The sequence below is a fragment of the Vulpes lagopus genome, chromosome X, assembly GCF_018345385.1.
Source record: "Vulpes lagopus strain Blue_001 chromosome X, ASM1834538v1, whole genome shotgun sequence".
NCBI lineage: Eukaryota > Metazoa > Chordata > Mammalia > Carnivora > Canidae > Vulpes > Vulpes lagopus.
In genome coordinates, this window is record NC_054848.1 from 40,870,851 (window position 1) to 40,887,936 (window position 17,086).

General features: G+C 52.4%; 1 protein-coding gene across 4 annotated transcripts; it reads left to right on the forward strand.

The window, feature by feature from the left end:
• Window positions 1-2,504: 2,504 nt before the first annotated feature.
• CDK16 (cyclin dependent kinase 16) lies at window positions 2,505-14,370 on the forward strand. 4 transcript variants are annotated; one of them, XM_041740946.1, is made up of 16 exons: window positions 2,505-2,531; window positions 7,333-7,540; window positions 8,122-8,255; window positions 8,357-8,482; window positions 8,607-8,663; window positions 8,761-8,875; window positions 9,575-9,669; window positions 9,754-9,816; window positions 10,069-10,192; window positions 10,391-10,511; window positions 10,621-10,718; window positions 10,804-10,909; window positions 10,975-11,038; window positions 11,215-11,305; window positions 13,932-14,009; window positions 14,096-14,370. In XM_041740946.1, exons 1-16 carry the CDS (start codon window positions 2,520-2,522, stop codon window positions 14,131-14,133), a joined length of 1,530 nt encoding a protein of 509 aa, XP_041596880.1. In that variant the 5' UTR covers window positions 2,505-2,519; the 3' UTR covers window positions 14,134-14,370. The 4 variants fall into 4 exon arrangements, with proteins under 4 accessions (XP_041596880.1, XP_041596883.1, XP_041596882.1 ...); XM_041740949.1 differs by having other exon boundaries at window positions 10,996-11,038; XM_041740948.1 differs by lacking the exon at window positions 2,505-2,531 and adding an exon at window positions 2,581-2,972.
• Window positions 14,371-17,086: the final 2,716 nt, after the last annotated feature.

Below are 17,086 nucleotides of genomic sequence, written 5' to 3' on the forward strand. Positions count from 1 at the left end.
CTATCCTGGAACTTGGCCTGACACTCATCACAGCCTGCCCCACATCTGCTGCCTCCTGGGCCAGCTCCAGACCCCAGGCACAGTGTATGCCCTTGTCCACCTCCATCCTGTGATTATTTTTTTTTTCCCTTGGCCTACCCTGCTTGGGTGACTTCATCCTTCCATACTTCCTTTTTATTCCCCTCCAGGACACTGGGGACTGAAGTGCTTTACCTCTGGCATCTATTTAGTGGTGATTCTAACTGTTTAAGTGGAGAGGTTTTCCCACCAGAGATACTTTTTCCATTACTGCTGCTCAAGAGTACCCCACACCTCTGTCCACCATTGCTACCATCTGAGACTTGAACAAAAACTTCCTCTGCTCCCTTTCTCTACTATCCCAGCTCTTTGTCCATGATCTCCCCCATTACAGCTCTTGATTCTCCAGACACTTCTGTCCCTTTGTTCAGCACCCCAGCTCCTGGATCCCCTTTATTACCTTACTCATACCTGAAACACCAAGAACAGCATCATCAAGAACCCCTCCATCCTGGTTGCATTTTAGCTCCCCAATGTGTGCCATTTTCTGTCATGTTTGGCTACCATTGTAACACCAACAAGATGGAAGACGAGGGTTAGTGGGCAGGATTTGGGTCACTTCACTGAGCCCCCTGCCCCCTGCACCCAGCAGGCATGAAGGAAAGGATGGTACGTGGTTTTCTCTTGGCCTAGAGCTGTTTGCCACCAAATACTTGCCACAGCAATCCTTGAGTGCTTACTATGTGCCAGGCACTATTCTAGGCATTGGAGACAGCAATGGATCAAAAAAATCCCTGCCTTGGGTGTGTGTTGGGGAAGGGGGGGTGCTGCTTATGTTCTGCTAGGGTGAGACCCAGAATAGACAAACACAAGTAAATTACAATAATTACAAGTAAATTGTAAGAAGTTAACTGGTATCATTCGAAAGGACCAGGCCTGGGGGGGTCTAGAATGTTGGGGGTGCAGGTAGGCATTTTTAATGCAGGTAGGGAATTCAGGGTAGGCTTCATGAAGGTGACATTGAAGTAAAGACTTAGAAGAAGTGAAGGTATTAAGCATGTGGGTATCTAGAATATACTAGGCAGGGGGAACAGCAAGTGCAAAGTCCATAGGGCTGGATTGTGCCTGCTTTATTCAGAAACAGCTAGAACGAAACGAATATGTCTGGAGTGAGACAAAGAAGGGTAGGAAATGAGAATGAAGTCAGAGAAATGATGGACCTGATGGTCTAGCCCACGGTGGACTTTAGTCCTTGTCAAGTATTTCCGCTCCCATCGTGCTCTGGTAAATCCTCCCTAGTATGAATCTACCAGTGTGATCAAGGCTGCCATAAAACGAAGCCCAGAAGAGGCGGGGAAGCTGGTTTTGGACTGGGGTACAGTGTAAAGATTAAAGATGTCCCAGAAGGCCTGCCAAAAGCTGCCGCCATTTGAGCTGGGCTTGTTGATAAGAGTTTTCCAGGCATAGAGCAGTGAGGGATTTAGGTATGCTGTCAGTGCTTTACACATAACAGGCATGCAATAAATAAAACAGAAAACCGCAGACCTGGGAAGAGCCACGGGGGCGGGAGGACGACTCTGGCAGGCAAGTGTTAGCTGAGAGGTGGCAGGAAAGAAAACCCAAAACCGGGTGCATACGCAAACGCTCGTGTGAGGCGGTAAAGAGGTCTCCCGACCTAAAGCCTCAAGCATGCGCACTAACGCACCTTCCCCTCTAAAGGTCCGCCTTTCCTCTTTTCTCAGCCTAAGCTCCACCTCGGGAGTCTTGTAAAGGGAAAATAGGAGGGGCCAGGGGCGGGACTAAAGGCGATTGAACGCTCTTTTGGCCAATCATCTTGTGAAATATTCGGCCTATAGTGAGAGGCGTTCAGAACAAAAAGAAATGCCCGCCTCCGGCGCTGAAAACCAATGAAAACCGGGCAGAGGCGGGGGTGTGGGGGGGGCAATGAATCACGCCTCTCCAGTTTAGCCACGCCCTTCATTCTTGCGCGGCCTCACCCCAGGGGGCAAATCCGATTGGCTGGACGACAACCTCAAAGGGCGGGGCCGCACACGTTCACAGTGGGAATGAGCTAGCGGAGGGGGGGGAAGCTGGGCGGGGTTAGACTCTGTCCTATTTAAGGTGGTAAAGGCAAATGATTCTCCAGGTTGCTTCTCCTAGAAAAGTCATCTTCTCGCGAACCGTTGAAATTCCTGCCTTCTGAGGCAGCTCAAGGGACTCAAATTGACAGCCTCATCTGTCTTTTTCTTCCTTGCAAAAGTCCCGTTTGCCACCATGAGGATGTACCAAGTGAGACCAAGTAGGGGGACCGAGTGGTGACCGGCACGCTGATTACTGGCTGCTGCCCACTTCGGTGGGCTAGCAAACTTCTAGCGAAATCGGAACTGAGTACTAAACAACCTCTACACTTCCCCCTGGCGCCGTTCCAGGGCTGGCGCCACATTCCCCGGTGGGCGCGCAATGGCCGCGCCCCCTCCCGGTGCGGACGGGTCTTTTGGTACATGCAGTCCGAGGTGAGTCCCCTCCTTCCCACTTCAGCCTGTTCGGCGCGTGCGTGCGCATGCGCGGAGCGCGGCGCGCGCGGCGGTTGGGCCGTTGGGTGTTCGGCCCTGGGATCCGCCGCGTCTCCGCAAGCAGTCGGCTCTGAGCCGCGAGCCGCCGTGAGCTCTCGGATTCGAGCCGGCGCCAGCGAGCCCGGGGGCATCGCCCGCAGCGGCCAAGCTCATGGCCGGCTGAGCGGGACGCCGCCTCCGCCTCAGCCACCGCCGCCGCCGCCGCCTCCTCCTCCTCAGCCGGCGGCGGCCCGGGCCCAGCAGCCATGGCCGAAGACTACTGGGACGGGCGCCTGCGGCGAACAGGAGGAGAAGGAGGTCGCGCGGCCTCAGCCCGGGCCGCCGCCCCAGGCGCCGCCGCGCCGGCCCCGCGGCGCTGAGGTTGCTCGCGCGCCCCCGCCGGTGAGCGCGTCCGCGAGACGTGGGGTGGGGGCTGCCCTTCCTCTTCCAGAACCAACCCAGACCCCGGGCGGTGCCCAGGGGTCTGGGCTGCACAGCTGGCATGTGCCCCCTCCCCCAGCGAATTTCCCAGAGTGCACCGGGGCAAGGGTCATTCGGGGCCTCCCTGACCTTGGCCCCGCCCTGGGCCCGGTCTGGGAGCTGGGGATGGGCAGTCCTGTGGGTGCTAATGGGGAGCAGGGTGATCAAAAGACCAAAAGATGTGGAAGTGGGTGGTGAAAGGCTCGAGGTTTGCTAATGGCTTGAGCTTTGGAGGGGTCGGAGCCGGTGATAAGTCTTACCGCTGTGTAGGGCTTGACGCCCAGCGTATGCTAACCGGGGGGTGGACAGTGGGTGGCCCCGACGGTGTGTGATATGGGAGAGCATGTCAGAGGAATGCTGAGGTATGCAAACGGAGTTAGAGGTGCGGAGAGACCCCGTGTGTGTTAATGGGGGATAAGGTGGTAGAGATAGCAGGAGGTATGCTAATAGCATCAGAGCTCTGAAGCCCTATGTGTGGTAATGAGCGTTCAGGATGGTGTTAATACTATGTATTTGTCCATGAGGGACTGCAGCGTGTGGGTCTGGAGAGTGCTCCTGGAGGTCAGGATAGTGGAAGAACTCGGAGCGTTGAGTGTGCTAATGGGGGTCATCACTGTAGAGGGTACGTTCCTGTGTTTATATAAAGGTCTGGGTAGTAGTATCAGGCCCAGTATATTGCTAATGGGGACAGAGTGGTGGAAGACCTGAGCTGTGTTACTGGGTATCAGAAGTTATGGGTCCATGTGGAGTGGGAGGGCTCAGTGGTGAGGGAAATGTCTTAGCACTGTAAGAGGTTCAGTCTATTAAGGGTTAAGATGGTGTGAAGTTAGTGTGTATCCATGAGGACAAGGGTTATGAGATTCTGGGATGCGATAAGGGGCAGTTATGTATGAAATTCTAATGACAGTTGATATGGGTTTAGAGCCTTAGAGGTGCTTAAATGTGTGCCATCAGGGGAAGAGTCAGCAGTATGAGGTCTGGAAAATGCTAGTGTCAGAACATTGCGAAGACAGTATGTGTTTGTGTCCACGGGGAACTGGGGTGTGTTGAGGTTCCAAAGGGTGCAGTAAGAAGGATCGGGGTCATGAAGGGAACAGGCATAACTGTGGAGGAGTTGAAGCAAAGAGAAATTAAGGACAGGAATATGTGAAGGTCTAGGTGTGGTAAAGTGGATTTAGAATGATGGAGGGCTAAAGTGTGCTAATGGGGCTCCAGGCTGAATGAAGACCTGTGTGCGCTAATGAGGGTCAGGCCATTATAGAACAGTGTTCGTGTGTCCATGGGGAATGGGGCTGAGTAAGGGTTCAGGGTGTGCTAATAGGGAGTACTGTGTGTGTTAATAGAGGTCAGGGTGAAGTGAAGGTCCAGCTTGTGCTGACAGGAAGTGGTGGGGACAGGGTAGTGTAGAAGAATCAGAATATGTGTTTAATGATGGTTATAGCCGTGGAGGGGTCTGAGTGTGGGCAAAAACAGGTCAGGGATTGGCAAGTTTCACTTTGTGTTAATGAGATTCAGGGGAGTGTGAAGGTCCAGTGAGTGCTAATGTGGGTCAGCTGTAGAGGGTCTCAAGTGCGTGTTAATAGGGGTCAGAATCATGCACGGGGAACAGTGTGTTAATGGGGGTAAGTGCTTTGGAGAAGCTAACAGGCGGCTGGGCCTGGGAGGCACCCAAGAATGTGGGGTGGTAAGAGTTAAACTAGAGGGGCCCAAGCATATTCAAACAGAATTCTCTGCTCTTTGGGGGCTCTGTGTGCTGATGGGGGTTGGAAATAAATGGAGAAATTGCAGGTGCTGAAAGTTAGAATGCAGGGAGGCCTTCTTGAGGGTCCAATGTGTGCTTATGGGAGTCTGGACAGGCTGAGGGTGATGTGTTCTTGGTGGGAGTGAATAAATGTAATGGCTATGTCCTCAGTGGTCAGTGTGGTGTGAAGTGATGAGTGCCCTTATGTGTGAGAGTATTCTGAGGATGGGTGTATGTCCTCAGGGGTCAGGAAGGACATATGCCCTTTTTTGGTGGAGTTGTGTATCCAATTTCTTGTTCCCTCCCTCACTATTCTAAAATCTAAAAAGCTCAGAAGATGGAAATAATAACATTTAAAAGTTTTATTGTATATTAATGTTCAAGTGTCTCTGTTCACAAAGGTCTGCCCAGGGCACCCCTGCTGGGAATGTTGTGTGATACGCAGGTTTTGTATCCTGTCTTCCTAAAATCCCCAAAAAACTGAACTCTGGAACATGTCCAGCCCTTGGAGTTTCCAGTTAGAGGTCATGGACCCTGGCTCCTTCTGGCTCCCTCCTCATCTTCCATCCAGCCCTACTTACTGTCCCCCCAGATGTCCCATTCCCTGCCACAACAGGCAAAGCGACTGGGTATTTGTACCATGGATGCAAGACTGCCTTTGGGGGCTGGCCATGCTTCTTCAGCTTCAGGTCCAGTGTTTGGCCTACTGGGTCAGGATTTTTGTTGTTATTCTGGGTTCTCTGAATGGACCTCATCTTCTTTACTGGGGTCTTTCTGCTAGGCTGGCCCCTCCTGGGGGTGGTGAGGTCAGGTAGGCGGAAGCAGGGTTTAGGGACCAGTGAGGTAAGCACCTGATTTCAAGGTAACAGATGACCCACTTCTCTCCTCGAATCCAGCCTCAGCCCCAGCCCCACCTTCCTACCTTCCCACCTTCCCACCTCCTATCTAGCTCTACTTCCCTTGGGCCCAGGGCCATTGTAGGCCCTGCTGTGAGTCCAGATGGTTCCTAGGCCAGGTCTTTCCCCCTCCTTGTTGGCCTAGAGCCCAGGAGGAAGCAGAAGAAGGCCAGCCTAAGCCTTTTGGTGGCCCTGTTCCCTCCAGCAGCCCCATCTAGGTCATCTTCCTGCCGATGCCAGTGTCCCTGGGCCACCTTTTCTGGAGTTGTTCACGAAGAGCCAACTTTACCCTGCCCATCCTGGTAGAGATTGGTCTTAGGCCCTCAGTACCCTGATTCATTAATTTCTGCCATAAGCACTTTTTGAGCATCTACTCTGTGTCAGTCACTGTTCCAGGTCCTCAGGATATAGCCGTGACCTAAACAGAAATCTACCCTGGCGGAGCTGATCGTTATGGCGGTGAGGAGACAGACAGTTAAGAATACAGAAACTAATAAATAGATGGTGTTATTTCTGAGGAGGTGATAAGTGCTGGGGGGGGGTAATTTGGCAAAGAGAGGGAGCTCAGTGTAGTTGAGATTTTAAATAGGGTTATTTGTGCAGGGTTATCCATTAAAAAGGTGATATTTGAACAATGGTCCGAAGAGGGCGAGGGAGTGAACTATTTTGAAATCTGGGGGAAGGGTATTCCACATACCAGGAATAGCCAGTGCAAAGGCCCTGAGGTAGGACTGCTGGGTGTGGTTGCAGACCAGCAACTAGCAATGATTGAGGGGGAGGTGAGGCCAAAGAGATAATAGGGGTTAATAGGGTAAGACCTAGTGGCCCACCCTTGAGGACTGGGACATTTATTTGGGGTGATAAGGGAGATGTATACTCTCAAGTAGAGGAGAAATGAGACCTGGCTTATAAAAATCTGGATGGGACCCATAGGGTCCTAACCTGATTGAAACTTTCCAGCAGCCCTCAGGACAGCTGGTATGCTTTGAGATCCATGCCCCCCCCCACAACCCTACCCAGTGGTTGGGTCTGGGCAAGACTCCCCTCTCCATGCACCCCTCACTCAGGTAGACCAGTGGGGTAGTCCACTTAGTCACCATGACGATGGTTGTTAGGGAAGGTAGGAGCCTCCTTGTGGTTGTGGGGAGCATTCTGCCCTGGCAGTTGGGGGTGATGTGGGGCTGGTGCCGGCGAAACATGCCATTCTATGGGCGTGCCCGGGGCCGTATTGGTGGCCCTTCGGTCCTGGGCGAGCCTCTCACCCCATCCACAGCTGGGTCCATCATTGCTGCTGCACCTGAGAAGGCCTGCTGTGGAGGCCTCTGCTCCCACAGTGAGGCTGCCCCCATAGAGGCCAACATTTCACCTGTTGGGCCCTTACCCTCAGCCAGCCACCCAAGCCTCAATACCCAGGTGTGCTACTTAGGAGCAGGGTCCCCAGGGGCTGGTGGGAGGTACTGACAAGGGTCCCCATCTATGGCAGGTTTCTAGGATTCCCGAGCGGTTCCAGGGCTCAACAGTGGTTGGGTGGGCACTGATACAAATCCATGTCAGTGTGCCTCACTGAGTTGTCTTGGGTTTTAGGGGTACCCTTTAGTAATGGGTACTAATGTGGGACCCATTCCCATCTCTATCCCCTGCTCAGGTCGCCATGGATCGGATGAAGAAGATCAAGCGGCAGCTGTCGATGACACTCCGAGGGGGCCGAAGTACGGACAAGACCAATGGTGCCCCTGAACAGATAGGCCTGGATGAGAGTGGGGGTGGCGGTGGCACTGACCTTGGAGAGGTACCCACTCGTTCCGTTCCTGGGGAACCTCGCTCTGGACGGGGCCCACTCAGCTCTGCACCAGGTAGGTCCACTGACCACTCCTGCCCCCGAGTCTGGCCCCCAGGTGCTGCCTCCCAGCCGAGCTCCCCCTTAGACTTGTGCTATTTCCGTTTTCCTTTCTCCATTTTCTCTCCTTTCCCTGCCATCTTCTTCACACTCTCTCTCTGTCCATCTGTGTCCCTTTCCTTGGCTTTGTGCCCAGGCCTCAGGGGGAGAAAGAGTGCCCTGCCTGCTGCAGCTGCCCCAACCTTCCCTTTGCCCTTCTCCTGCACTCTGCACCCCCTTAGGCCTATTGGTGCCTGCCTTCCCAGGGCCTTTGGCTACTCTGCCACTGCCTGCCTCCTGGCCCTGGGCCAGCACCAGTCTCAGCTCACCTCTGGAATGGGGTGCTCCACTAGGTGACTATTGTCCCTCCACCCCTATCCAACCAGTCTCGACCTGTCTGAATTTCCCTGGGCCTTGCCTCCCTCTCCCTGAGGGACTCCAGGCTGCTCTGGGGGCTTGTGTGTACATGTGTGATGAGGGAATGTGTTCTGGGGAGGGGGGTTCCTGGGGCTCCAGACCTCAACTGGTCTGCCCTCCTCCCCCTGTCCTCACTACCAGAGATTGTACATGAGGACTTGAAGATGGGGTCTGATGGGGAAAGTGACCAGGCTTCAGCCACGTCCTCGGATGAGGTGCAGTCGCCAGTGAGGGTGCGCATGCGCAACCATCCCCCACGCAAGATCTCCACTGAGGTGCTTAACCCCCTATCTGGCTGGTGGTGGGGCTAGAAAAGAGGGTTCAACCTGGGGAGGTGGAGCTCATGGCCCTGTTTCTCACCTGTCTTGCCTGCTAGGACATCAACAAGCGCCTGTCACTACCAGCCGACATCCGGCTGCCTGAGGGCTACCTTGAGAAGCTGACCCTCAATAGCCCCATCTTCGACAAGCCCCTCAGCCGCCGCCTCCGCCGCGTCAGCCTAGTGAGCCTCTCCTGTTCTGGTCCTCTTCCCCCCCACCACAGCTTCTCCCCCACCTCCACCCCACTTCTCTCCCTAGCCAGTCCCCTCCTGTGAGCCTGCTTCAGCCTACCCCTTTACCCCACAGTCTGAGATTGGCTTTGGGAAACTGGAGACCTACATCAAGCTGGACAAGCTGGGCGAGGTGAGAGACAGTCACAGGGCCTGTGGTGGGGATAGGGGTCTGTGAGAACTTCCTGCAGCCTCAAGCTCCTCTCCTATCACTCTTCCCCACACCCTAGGGTACCTATGCCACCGTCTACAAAGGCAAAAGCAAGCTCACAGACAACCTTGTAGCACTCAAGGAGATCAGACTGGAACACGAAGAGGGGGCACCCTGCACCGCCATCCGGGAAGGTACAGACACCCAGGAAGGCTGTCCCAGGCTTCCCGGGCTCTCCCCATGGCACATTAACATGCACGTGTGTGCGCACACATACACACATGCCCCATAGTGAGAACAGAGACTGGGGCTTTGGGGACTTCCCTCCTGACACTCCAGGCTTCAGGAGAAAGTGCCCATCATGCAAATATTTAGATAATAATCAAGATAACCAGGAATCTGTTCCTGTTTGGAGAAGAGGCCAAGGAATTAGAGAGCAGGGTACTTGCCTTGGTTCTGAGAGCACCCGTGAAGATGCTCACCAATTTCCTTGACACAACGATTTCCAGTCATAATATCACATGGAATGAACCTGAATTGCATAGGTATTATGTGTGCAAACTCAGTTTCACACAAAGCTGCAGGCCTCTGTACTGAGGGAAATCAGTACAGAAATAAAAAACAAGTTGTGAAAATCTAATGTCACATAAAACTGGGGCTGCAGTCCCAGGTTCTTGCTCCACGCTCTTCCCTGAGCCTTAGTTTCCACATCTGGAACATAAGGAAACACCTTCTTGGTATTAGGTGGGAAAGAGCCAATGGCTCTCCATCAGCCCAGAGTGCTCAGGGAAACAAGGAAACCCTGGGCTCATCCCTGTCTGGTCCTTGCTCTCACTTCTATCCTGAGGGTGAGGTCCTGACTCTTCCCCATCTCACCCTCATGCTTCCTGCAGTGTCCCTGCTCAAGGACCTCAAACACGCCAACATCGTCACACTACATGACATCATCCACACGGAGAAGTCCCTCACCCTTGTCTTTGAGTACCTGGTAAGGTTGGGTGGCAGTGGGTCCTGGGGGGAAGATGAAATGGCCACTATCTCCTCTTCTTTCCACTATCTCCTCTTCTCTCAGGACAAGGACCTGAAGCAGTACCTGGATGACTGTGGGAACGTCATCAACATGCACAACGTGAAAGTGGGTGTGGGGCAGGAAGCAGGGGCACATGGGGGCCCCCACTCACCCACTCCACCCCACAAAATCCCAGAAACAGACTTTTCCCGTTTGGCTTTTTTTTGCTGGGAGCCCTTGGAGGGCATTGGGACCCTGTCCTCTTTTGTGAGATAAGGCTCTGAGCTCAGTGTCTGTGTTTGGGAGGGGGAACAGTATCTGCTGGGGGTCAGGCTACTGGATACCCTTTGACCTCTCCCTGCCCTTCGTGGGTCCTAGCTGTTCCTGTTCCAGCTGCTCCGTGGCCTGGCCTACTGCCACCGGCAGAAGGTGCTACACCGAGACCTCAAGCCCCAAAACCTGCTTATCAATGAGAGAGGAGAGCTGAAGCTGGCGGATTTCGGTACCCTGGCCTCCCCCTTCCTCCCAGTGATCCCCCAGCCTTACCCTCTTGTTTTCCCTCTTCCTCATGACCACCTCATCTCAGTTCCTTTCAGCTTTTCTGAACTTTGCTTCAGACGCCCTTAGTCCCCAGCTCTACTGTCCCCCAGACTGCCTGGGACCTCCTCAATTCCAGCTGCCCCTTCTCTCAACCCTTCAGGCCTGGCCCGAGCTAAGTCAATTCCAACGAAGACCTACTCCAACGAGGTGGTGACACTGTGGTACCGGCCCCCCGACATCCTGCTTGGCTCCACAGACTATTCTACCCAGATTGACATGTGGTAAGGACATGTGGAAGTGTGGCAGGAGCCAGTGTGCTGAAGGGGGTGGCTCGTCATGGCAGCCAACCAGCTGACCGCCTCCCCTGTTCACTGTGTTCTCCCTGCTTAGGGGTGTGGGCTGCATCTTCTATGAGATGGCCACGGGCCGGCCCCTCTTCCCAGGCTCCACAGTGGAGGAACAGCTGCACTTCATCTTCCGCATCTTGGGTGAGGATGGTTGAGCCCACTAGGAGCCATGGAGACATTTAGAGGTGCCCTGTGAACACTTAGAGTAATTTTTCTTCCCTGCCAGGAACCCCAACTGAAGAGACGTGGCCAGGCATTCTGTCCAACGAAGAGTTCAAGACATACAACTACCCCAAGTATCGAGCCGAGGCCCTTTTGAGCCATGCACCCCGGTGAGGCTCATGGCAGGGGGTGGGGGGGGTTAAGGGCCAGAATGCCCAAACTCAATTTAAAGCAGGTCCTCTTGTCCTTGCGGTAGACTTGACAGTGATGGGGCTGACCTCCTTACCAAGCTGCTGCAGGTAAGCCCACCCTCCTGGGCCAGCCTTGGGGGTTAGGGGATCCTAGGTGTGGGGAGACAGGGAGCTCCAGGGGGAGGGTCTGGGGTGGGGAGGAAGAGAGGCCTACTTGTTGAAGGTGTCAGTACACCACCAGTGCTGCCACCGCCCCTGCTCCTATCCCTCTTTCCCCTACTCAGTTTGAAGGTCGCAATCGGATCTCCGCGGAGGATGCCATGAAACATCCATTCTTCCTCAGTCTGGGGGAGCGGATCCACAAACTTCCTGACAGTGAGTGGAACTGGTAGGGGGGTGTGGGGAACAAGACATGGGGCAGATTGTGCAGGGCTCTGGCTAGGTCATCTCTGAGGAGGCACACCCTTGTTCACAAGTGTGATGTGTTTATTACAAAAACTATTTAGCTTTCAGTTACTTTTTACCTTTCATGGAAATTTTTAAACCTACATGAAAATAGATGCAACATCACTTTCCCTTTTTTTGTAAATATTTTTTTTTATAAAATACATATTGAGGGATCCCTGGGTGGCTCAGCAGTTTAGCGCCTGCCTTTGGCCCAGGGCGTGATCTTGGAGTCCCGGGATCGAGTCCCACATCGGGCTCCCTGCGTGGAGCCTGCTTCTCCCTCTGCCTGTGTCTCTGCCTCTCTTTCTCTGTCTCTCATGAATTTATTTCTCTAAATAAAATCTTTAAAAAAATACATATTGAGAAATGCACAGGTCATAAGTATACACAGCACAATGAATTTTCACAAACTAAACACACCCATGTAACTGGCATACAGATCAAGAAATAGGATGTGAGGGCTCCAACTGAGTGGCTCAGTTGGTTAAGATCTGCCTTCAGCTCAGGTCATGATCCCAGGGTCCTGGGATCAAGTCCCATATTGAGCTCCCTGCTCAATGGGGAGTCTGCTCCTCCCTCTCCCTCTGCCCCTCCTTCAGCTTGTGCTCTCTCCTCATTCCTCTCTTGCTCATTTTCACACATGAATTTATTAAATCTTTAAAAAAGGAGAGAGAGAAAGAATATGAAAGGATATGAGAAGCTCCCCTGAAGTGCCCTCTTGTTTGCTTTAGGTATTCCTAGCCCCTTCTTAAGGGTTACCCCTATTTGGACTTTTTTTTTAAGATTGTATTTATTTATTCATGAGAAGCTGAGAGAGGCAGAGACATAGGCAGAGGGAGAAACAGGCTTCATGGAAGGAGCCCGATGTGGGACTCGATCCCAGGACCCTGGGATCCCAACCTGAGCCAAAGGCAGATGCTCAACCACTGAGCCACCCAGGTATCCCCACTAGTTGGATTTCTAACAGCATAGATAAGTTTTCCCCATCCTTGTACTCTACAGAAATGGAATCACATAGGGTATTCTCTTTTTATACTTAATTTTTTTAAAAAGATTTATTTATTTATTTATTTTAGAGAGGACAAGAGTGAGCAAGCAAGTGGGGGGAAGAGGGAGAGAAATCCTCAAGCGAACTCCCAGCTAAGCATGGAGCCCAACTGGGTCTTGATCCTAGGATCCTGAGATCGTGACCTGAGCCGAAACCAAGAGTTGGACACAACTGACTGAGCCACCAGGCACCCTAAATATTTATTTATTTTAGAGGGAGAAAGAGAGAGTAGGCAGTGGGGAGGGACATAAATATAAGGAAAGAATCTTAAACGGTCTCCATGCTAAGCACACAGCCCAACACAGGGCTCAATTTCAGGACCCTGAGATCAGGACCTGAACCAAAACCAAGAGTCTGATGCTAAACTGTGCCACCCAAGTGCCCCTTCATGCCTGATTTTTAAAAACTTCTTAATATGGACACTTTAAAATTATATATATTTAGGGGTGCTTGGCTGATTCAGTCAGTGGAGCTAGGACTCTTGATCTTGGGGTTGTAAGTTTGAGTCTCATGTTGGGTGAAGAGATTACTTGAAAAAAATTAAATAGGGGCCCTTGGGTGGCTCAGTTGGTTAAGCGTCCAGCTCTTGGTTTTGGATCAGGTCGTGATCTCAGGGTTGTGAGCACCACATCACTCTCTATGCTCTGCATGGAATCTGCTTGTCCTTCTGCCTCCCTCCCTCCCTCCCTCCCTCCCTCTCTGCCCCTCTCCACACTTCTCTTTCTCTTGCTCACTCGCTTGCTTTCTCTCAAAATCTTATTTTAGAAAATAAATGATACGGGATCCCTGGGTGGCGCAGCGGTTTGGCGCCTGCCTTTGGCCCAGGGCGCGATCCTGGAGACCCGGGATCGAATCCCATATTGGGCTCCCGGTGCATGGAGCCTGCTTCTCCCTCTGCCTGTGTCTCTGCCTCTCTCTCTCCCTCTCTCTCTCTCTCTCTCTCTCTCTGTGACTATCATAAATAAATAAAAGTTAAAAAAATTAAAAAAAAAGAAAAGAAATGATACTTATTTATATATTAGATGAAATACTGTGAGTCCCCAAGTACTCTAACATCTCATCAACTTGTGGCCAATCTAGTTTTATCTATATTCCCTCTGATTATTTTGAATCAGATCCCAGATATATCATTCATCTATAAATTTAGCATGTATCTCAAACATTTAATAACTATCGTTATTATAGCTTTAAAAAATTGGCCCACTTCCTGTATCTCCCCAGTGGTTTAATCTAAATCAAATCCCAGTGTTCATCACCTGGACTCAACAGATGGTAATTGCAACACTATTATCACACTTGACAAAATTACTGATTTCCTAGTGTCCTGTAATAATCCATATTCCATAATCCCTAGTTGTAGCTGGTTTGTGTGTAAGGATTATTTGACAGGTGAAAGCCCTGCCTCTCAAAGAAAAGGCAATTTTTGGTAATTCCAATTGGGCCATGTGGGCAGTGATCCTGGATGGGCCTATGGGTCATTTTCCACTGTCTGTCTTCCACCCACAGCTACTTCCATATTTGCACTAAAGGAGATCCAGCTACAAAAGGAGGCCAGCCTTCGGTCTTCGTCAATGCCTGACTCGGGTAGGTGTGGCCCTCGCCCTCTTTCCCTGCCCCAGCCACCTACTTGCTTACCTACCAACAGCCATCCGCTCTGCTTTTCCCTGCAGGCAGGCCAGCTTTCCGCGTGGTGGACACCGAGTTCTAAGCTGAGTTCTAAGCCACAAACCGAGGCCCCAGCAGGCAGCAGCAGCTGGAGGGATGCCACTCCCCTCACAGGGCAGCCCCCAACTGCATCCTTCTTGCTTGCTGCCTGCCTACCTGCCTGACTCATGCTCGCCTGCCCACATGTTCCCTGCTGCCTGTCCGAACACCCGACCATTGGCCTGTCAGCCCACCCATTGGCCTGTCTGCTGGGTGCTAACAAAGCTCTCATCGCTCCTTCGCCTGGTTTGTCTGTCTGTCTGTCTGTCTCTGTCTCTGTCTCAGTAGTTGCCGGCGGACAGCATGGTTGTGCCAGCCTCCCACACTGAGGCCAGGCCTACCCCTCTTCCCCATCATATCCTCCCCCAGGACCACTGACCGCTACCCGACGGCCAGCCAGGGGTCCGGAGCTAGTCCAGGCTGGGGATCTCGGCTCAGACAGGATCTGGCAATGCCTTGGGTCTGAGGCTTCCCTTGCCTGCTTTCCTGCCTGCCCCACTTGCCTCATGTTGTGTAGGCTTTTTTTTTTTTTGTTTGTTTCACTCATTGTCGTTTTTTAATTATTTTAAATGAGGTTTTCATTTTTTAAATGCAATATCTCTGTATACAGACTGGCTGGGCCCCACCCCCTGCGTGTGGCCCTCCCACAGTATTTTGTGCAATGAAGCCCCGCTCTCAGCCTTTCCAAGGCAGGGACACAGCCCCTATTTGGAACCCTGACCATCACTAGACCCTGGGGTTGGCTAAGGGAAAGCATGCCTCGACCATTCGCCTTCCTACCCCACCCCACCCCCACCCGCCATCCCCAGCAGCAGGGGAACCTGGGGACTACGGGAGACTCTCTGGGAGGTGGATGAGGTGGGGGGGCCCCCACTCTTTCCCTCCTGCAGTCCCACAGCTGGGGCCTCCTTCCTTCTCAGGGTCTCCTTAGCCCAACCCTCCTGCCCCTGTCCCACTCGGTGCTGTTGAGTAGGGGCCCTGCCAGGAACTGACCAACTCTTCAAGGAGCCATAGTGTGTATATGTGCACAAGCACATATACAGGGGCAGAGGGGTGCATGGGGGTCTGTGCCCAGGCATTATCCCCTAACCCCTGGGGAGGGTGAGGCAGGGCAGGGACAGTCTCTGGGGTCAGTCCCAGATGGGTGGTTACCTCCCCGTCCTCCACTCTAAACCTGGGGCCCTCAAATGGGGTGGGAGGGCTGGGGTGGGGGCCCTCCTAGTGGGGTTTGGGGGGTTGGGTTCCTGAATGCACCATAATCGCTGTATGAAATATTAAAAAGTCTAAAGTGAAAAACCTGATTGCAAGTCCCTGCAGGGGTGGGGGTGGGCTCAGTCCAAGGTGAGTTCTGGGACCTTGGAGAATTCATACCTGGCCCCTGACATCTAGGAGAGCACTGAGATGGGCCAGGGACATGGCATGACTGAAAGCCATCTGAGGGGTTGCACACACAATAGTGGAACATTTTTGTTGAAGCAGGTAGGGCAGGCTGAAAAGAGGATGAGCTAAGAATCAAGGAGAAGAGTGAGATTTACCCAAGAATATGAGAATGCCAAATAGGGTGGGGGCAGGTGTATGTAGAGGGACTGTGAGAGACACTTGGAAGACTCCGTTAAACCAAGAGGTGAGGCAGGGAGGACCAGTATAACCACACATCAGAACTGGACACCATGAGGCAGGCCAGGTGGAGAGAGAGTATGGGAGGAGGGATAGATTTTTGGATCACTGAGTAAGTAGGGGAATCAATGGATCAAATTCAGGAATGGAGCCACCGATGGATGGAACTGGAAGTTTGGATTATTGGTGTCCAGGGAGTAACAGAAATCCTGAGAAGGATGCAGCGGTTTGTGAGAGGCCAAATAGCACAGCCTAGAACTTGGACTCAAGTGTGAGGATAATGGGGGCTTTGATTACCTTTGTCCTGGGAGTGGTAGGGTCATTGCTGTGTGCAGAGGTTGGCCTTTGGAAGGTGAGGAAACCAAACAGTCTAGGCCTGGGAAGGGAGGCCTCTTGAATTGTAGGAAGGACAGGCTATCCAATAAATGGGGAGGGAGAGTCTGCAGAGGGGCAATGAGGAAAGGCAATTCAGAGGACCTGACCAGATTAAGCTGGGCTTCAAAAGCAGCTACTTGCCATGTGCCAGACCAAATTCAATGCCATTATAGAGAACCCTGGGTGAAAGGGCTGTTCTCTTTCCATCCCCAGAATTTACACAACTCAGTTGTAACCCCTCAGCTGTTCAGGTCTGGGCCAGGGGCAGGAATCACAGTAATAAAGACAATCCCTGCCCTGTAGAGGTTAACTGAAAAGAGTAAATCATGATATCTGGTGGATGAGTGGGATTTGAAATTGTTCAGGGAGAGGTGAGGGTATTCTGGACACTCCAGGCCCAGGGAGCTGTGTGCACCAGCCTAGAGGTATAGGAAGGCAAGCTGTGTGGTCTTGCTTGTGGGAATGGGTGGTGATAAGTCACTGAACCAGAGCCAGAATCATGAGCCCATCTTGGGGGAGTATGTGGGACGGTCAGGTGGGGCAGCCAACGCAGGTAGATAAAGAGAGCCAGAGAGTGAAATGCTAAAGTTATCAACAAGAGGTAGGGCTAGAAGCCTCAGCAGAAAAGGATGGCAGAGCCTAGTGCAGTGGTTCTCAGCCAGAGATCTCCACCCCCAGGGAACACTGGCAACGTCTAGAGACACTTTGGTGATGAGACAATTAGGGGATGATACTGCTATCCAGTGGGTAAAGGGCAGGGGGGCAATGGTTCTAAACTTTTTGGTCATGATCCCTTTAATAGTCTTAAAAATTGAGGACATCTAAAGAGCTTTTGCTTATGTAGCCTCAGAATATTCCATCACACACGCAAGACAGCTTGACAATGAAAAAGTATTGTGAAAATAGTTTTGACTTTGTGAACCCTCCTGAGAAGGTCTCCTGAACCAGTAGGAAGCCTGAAACCA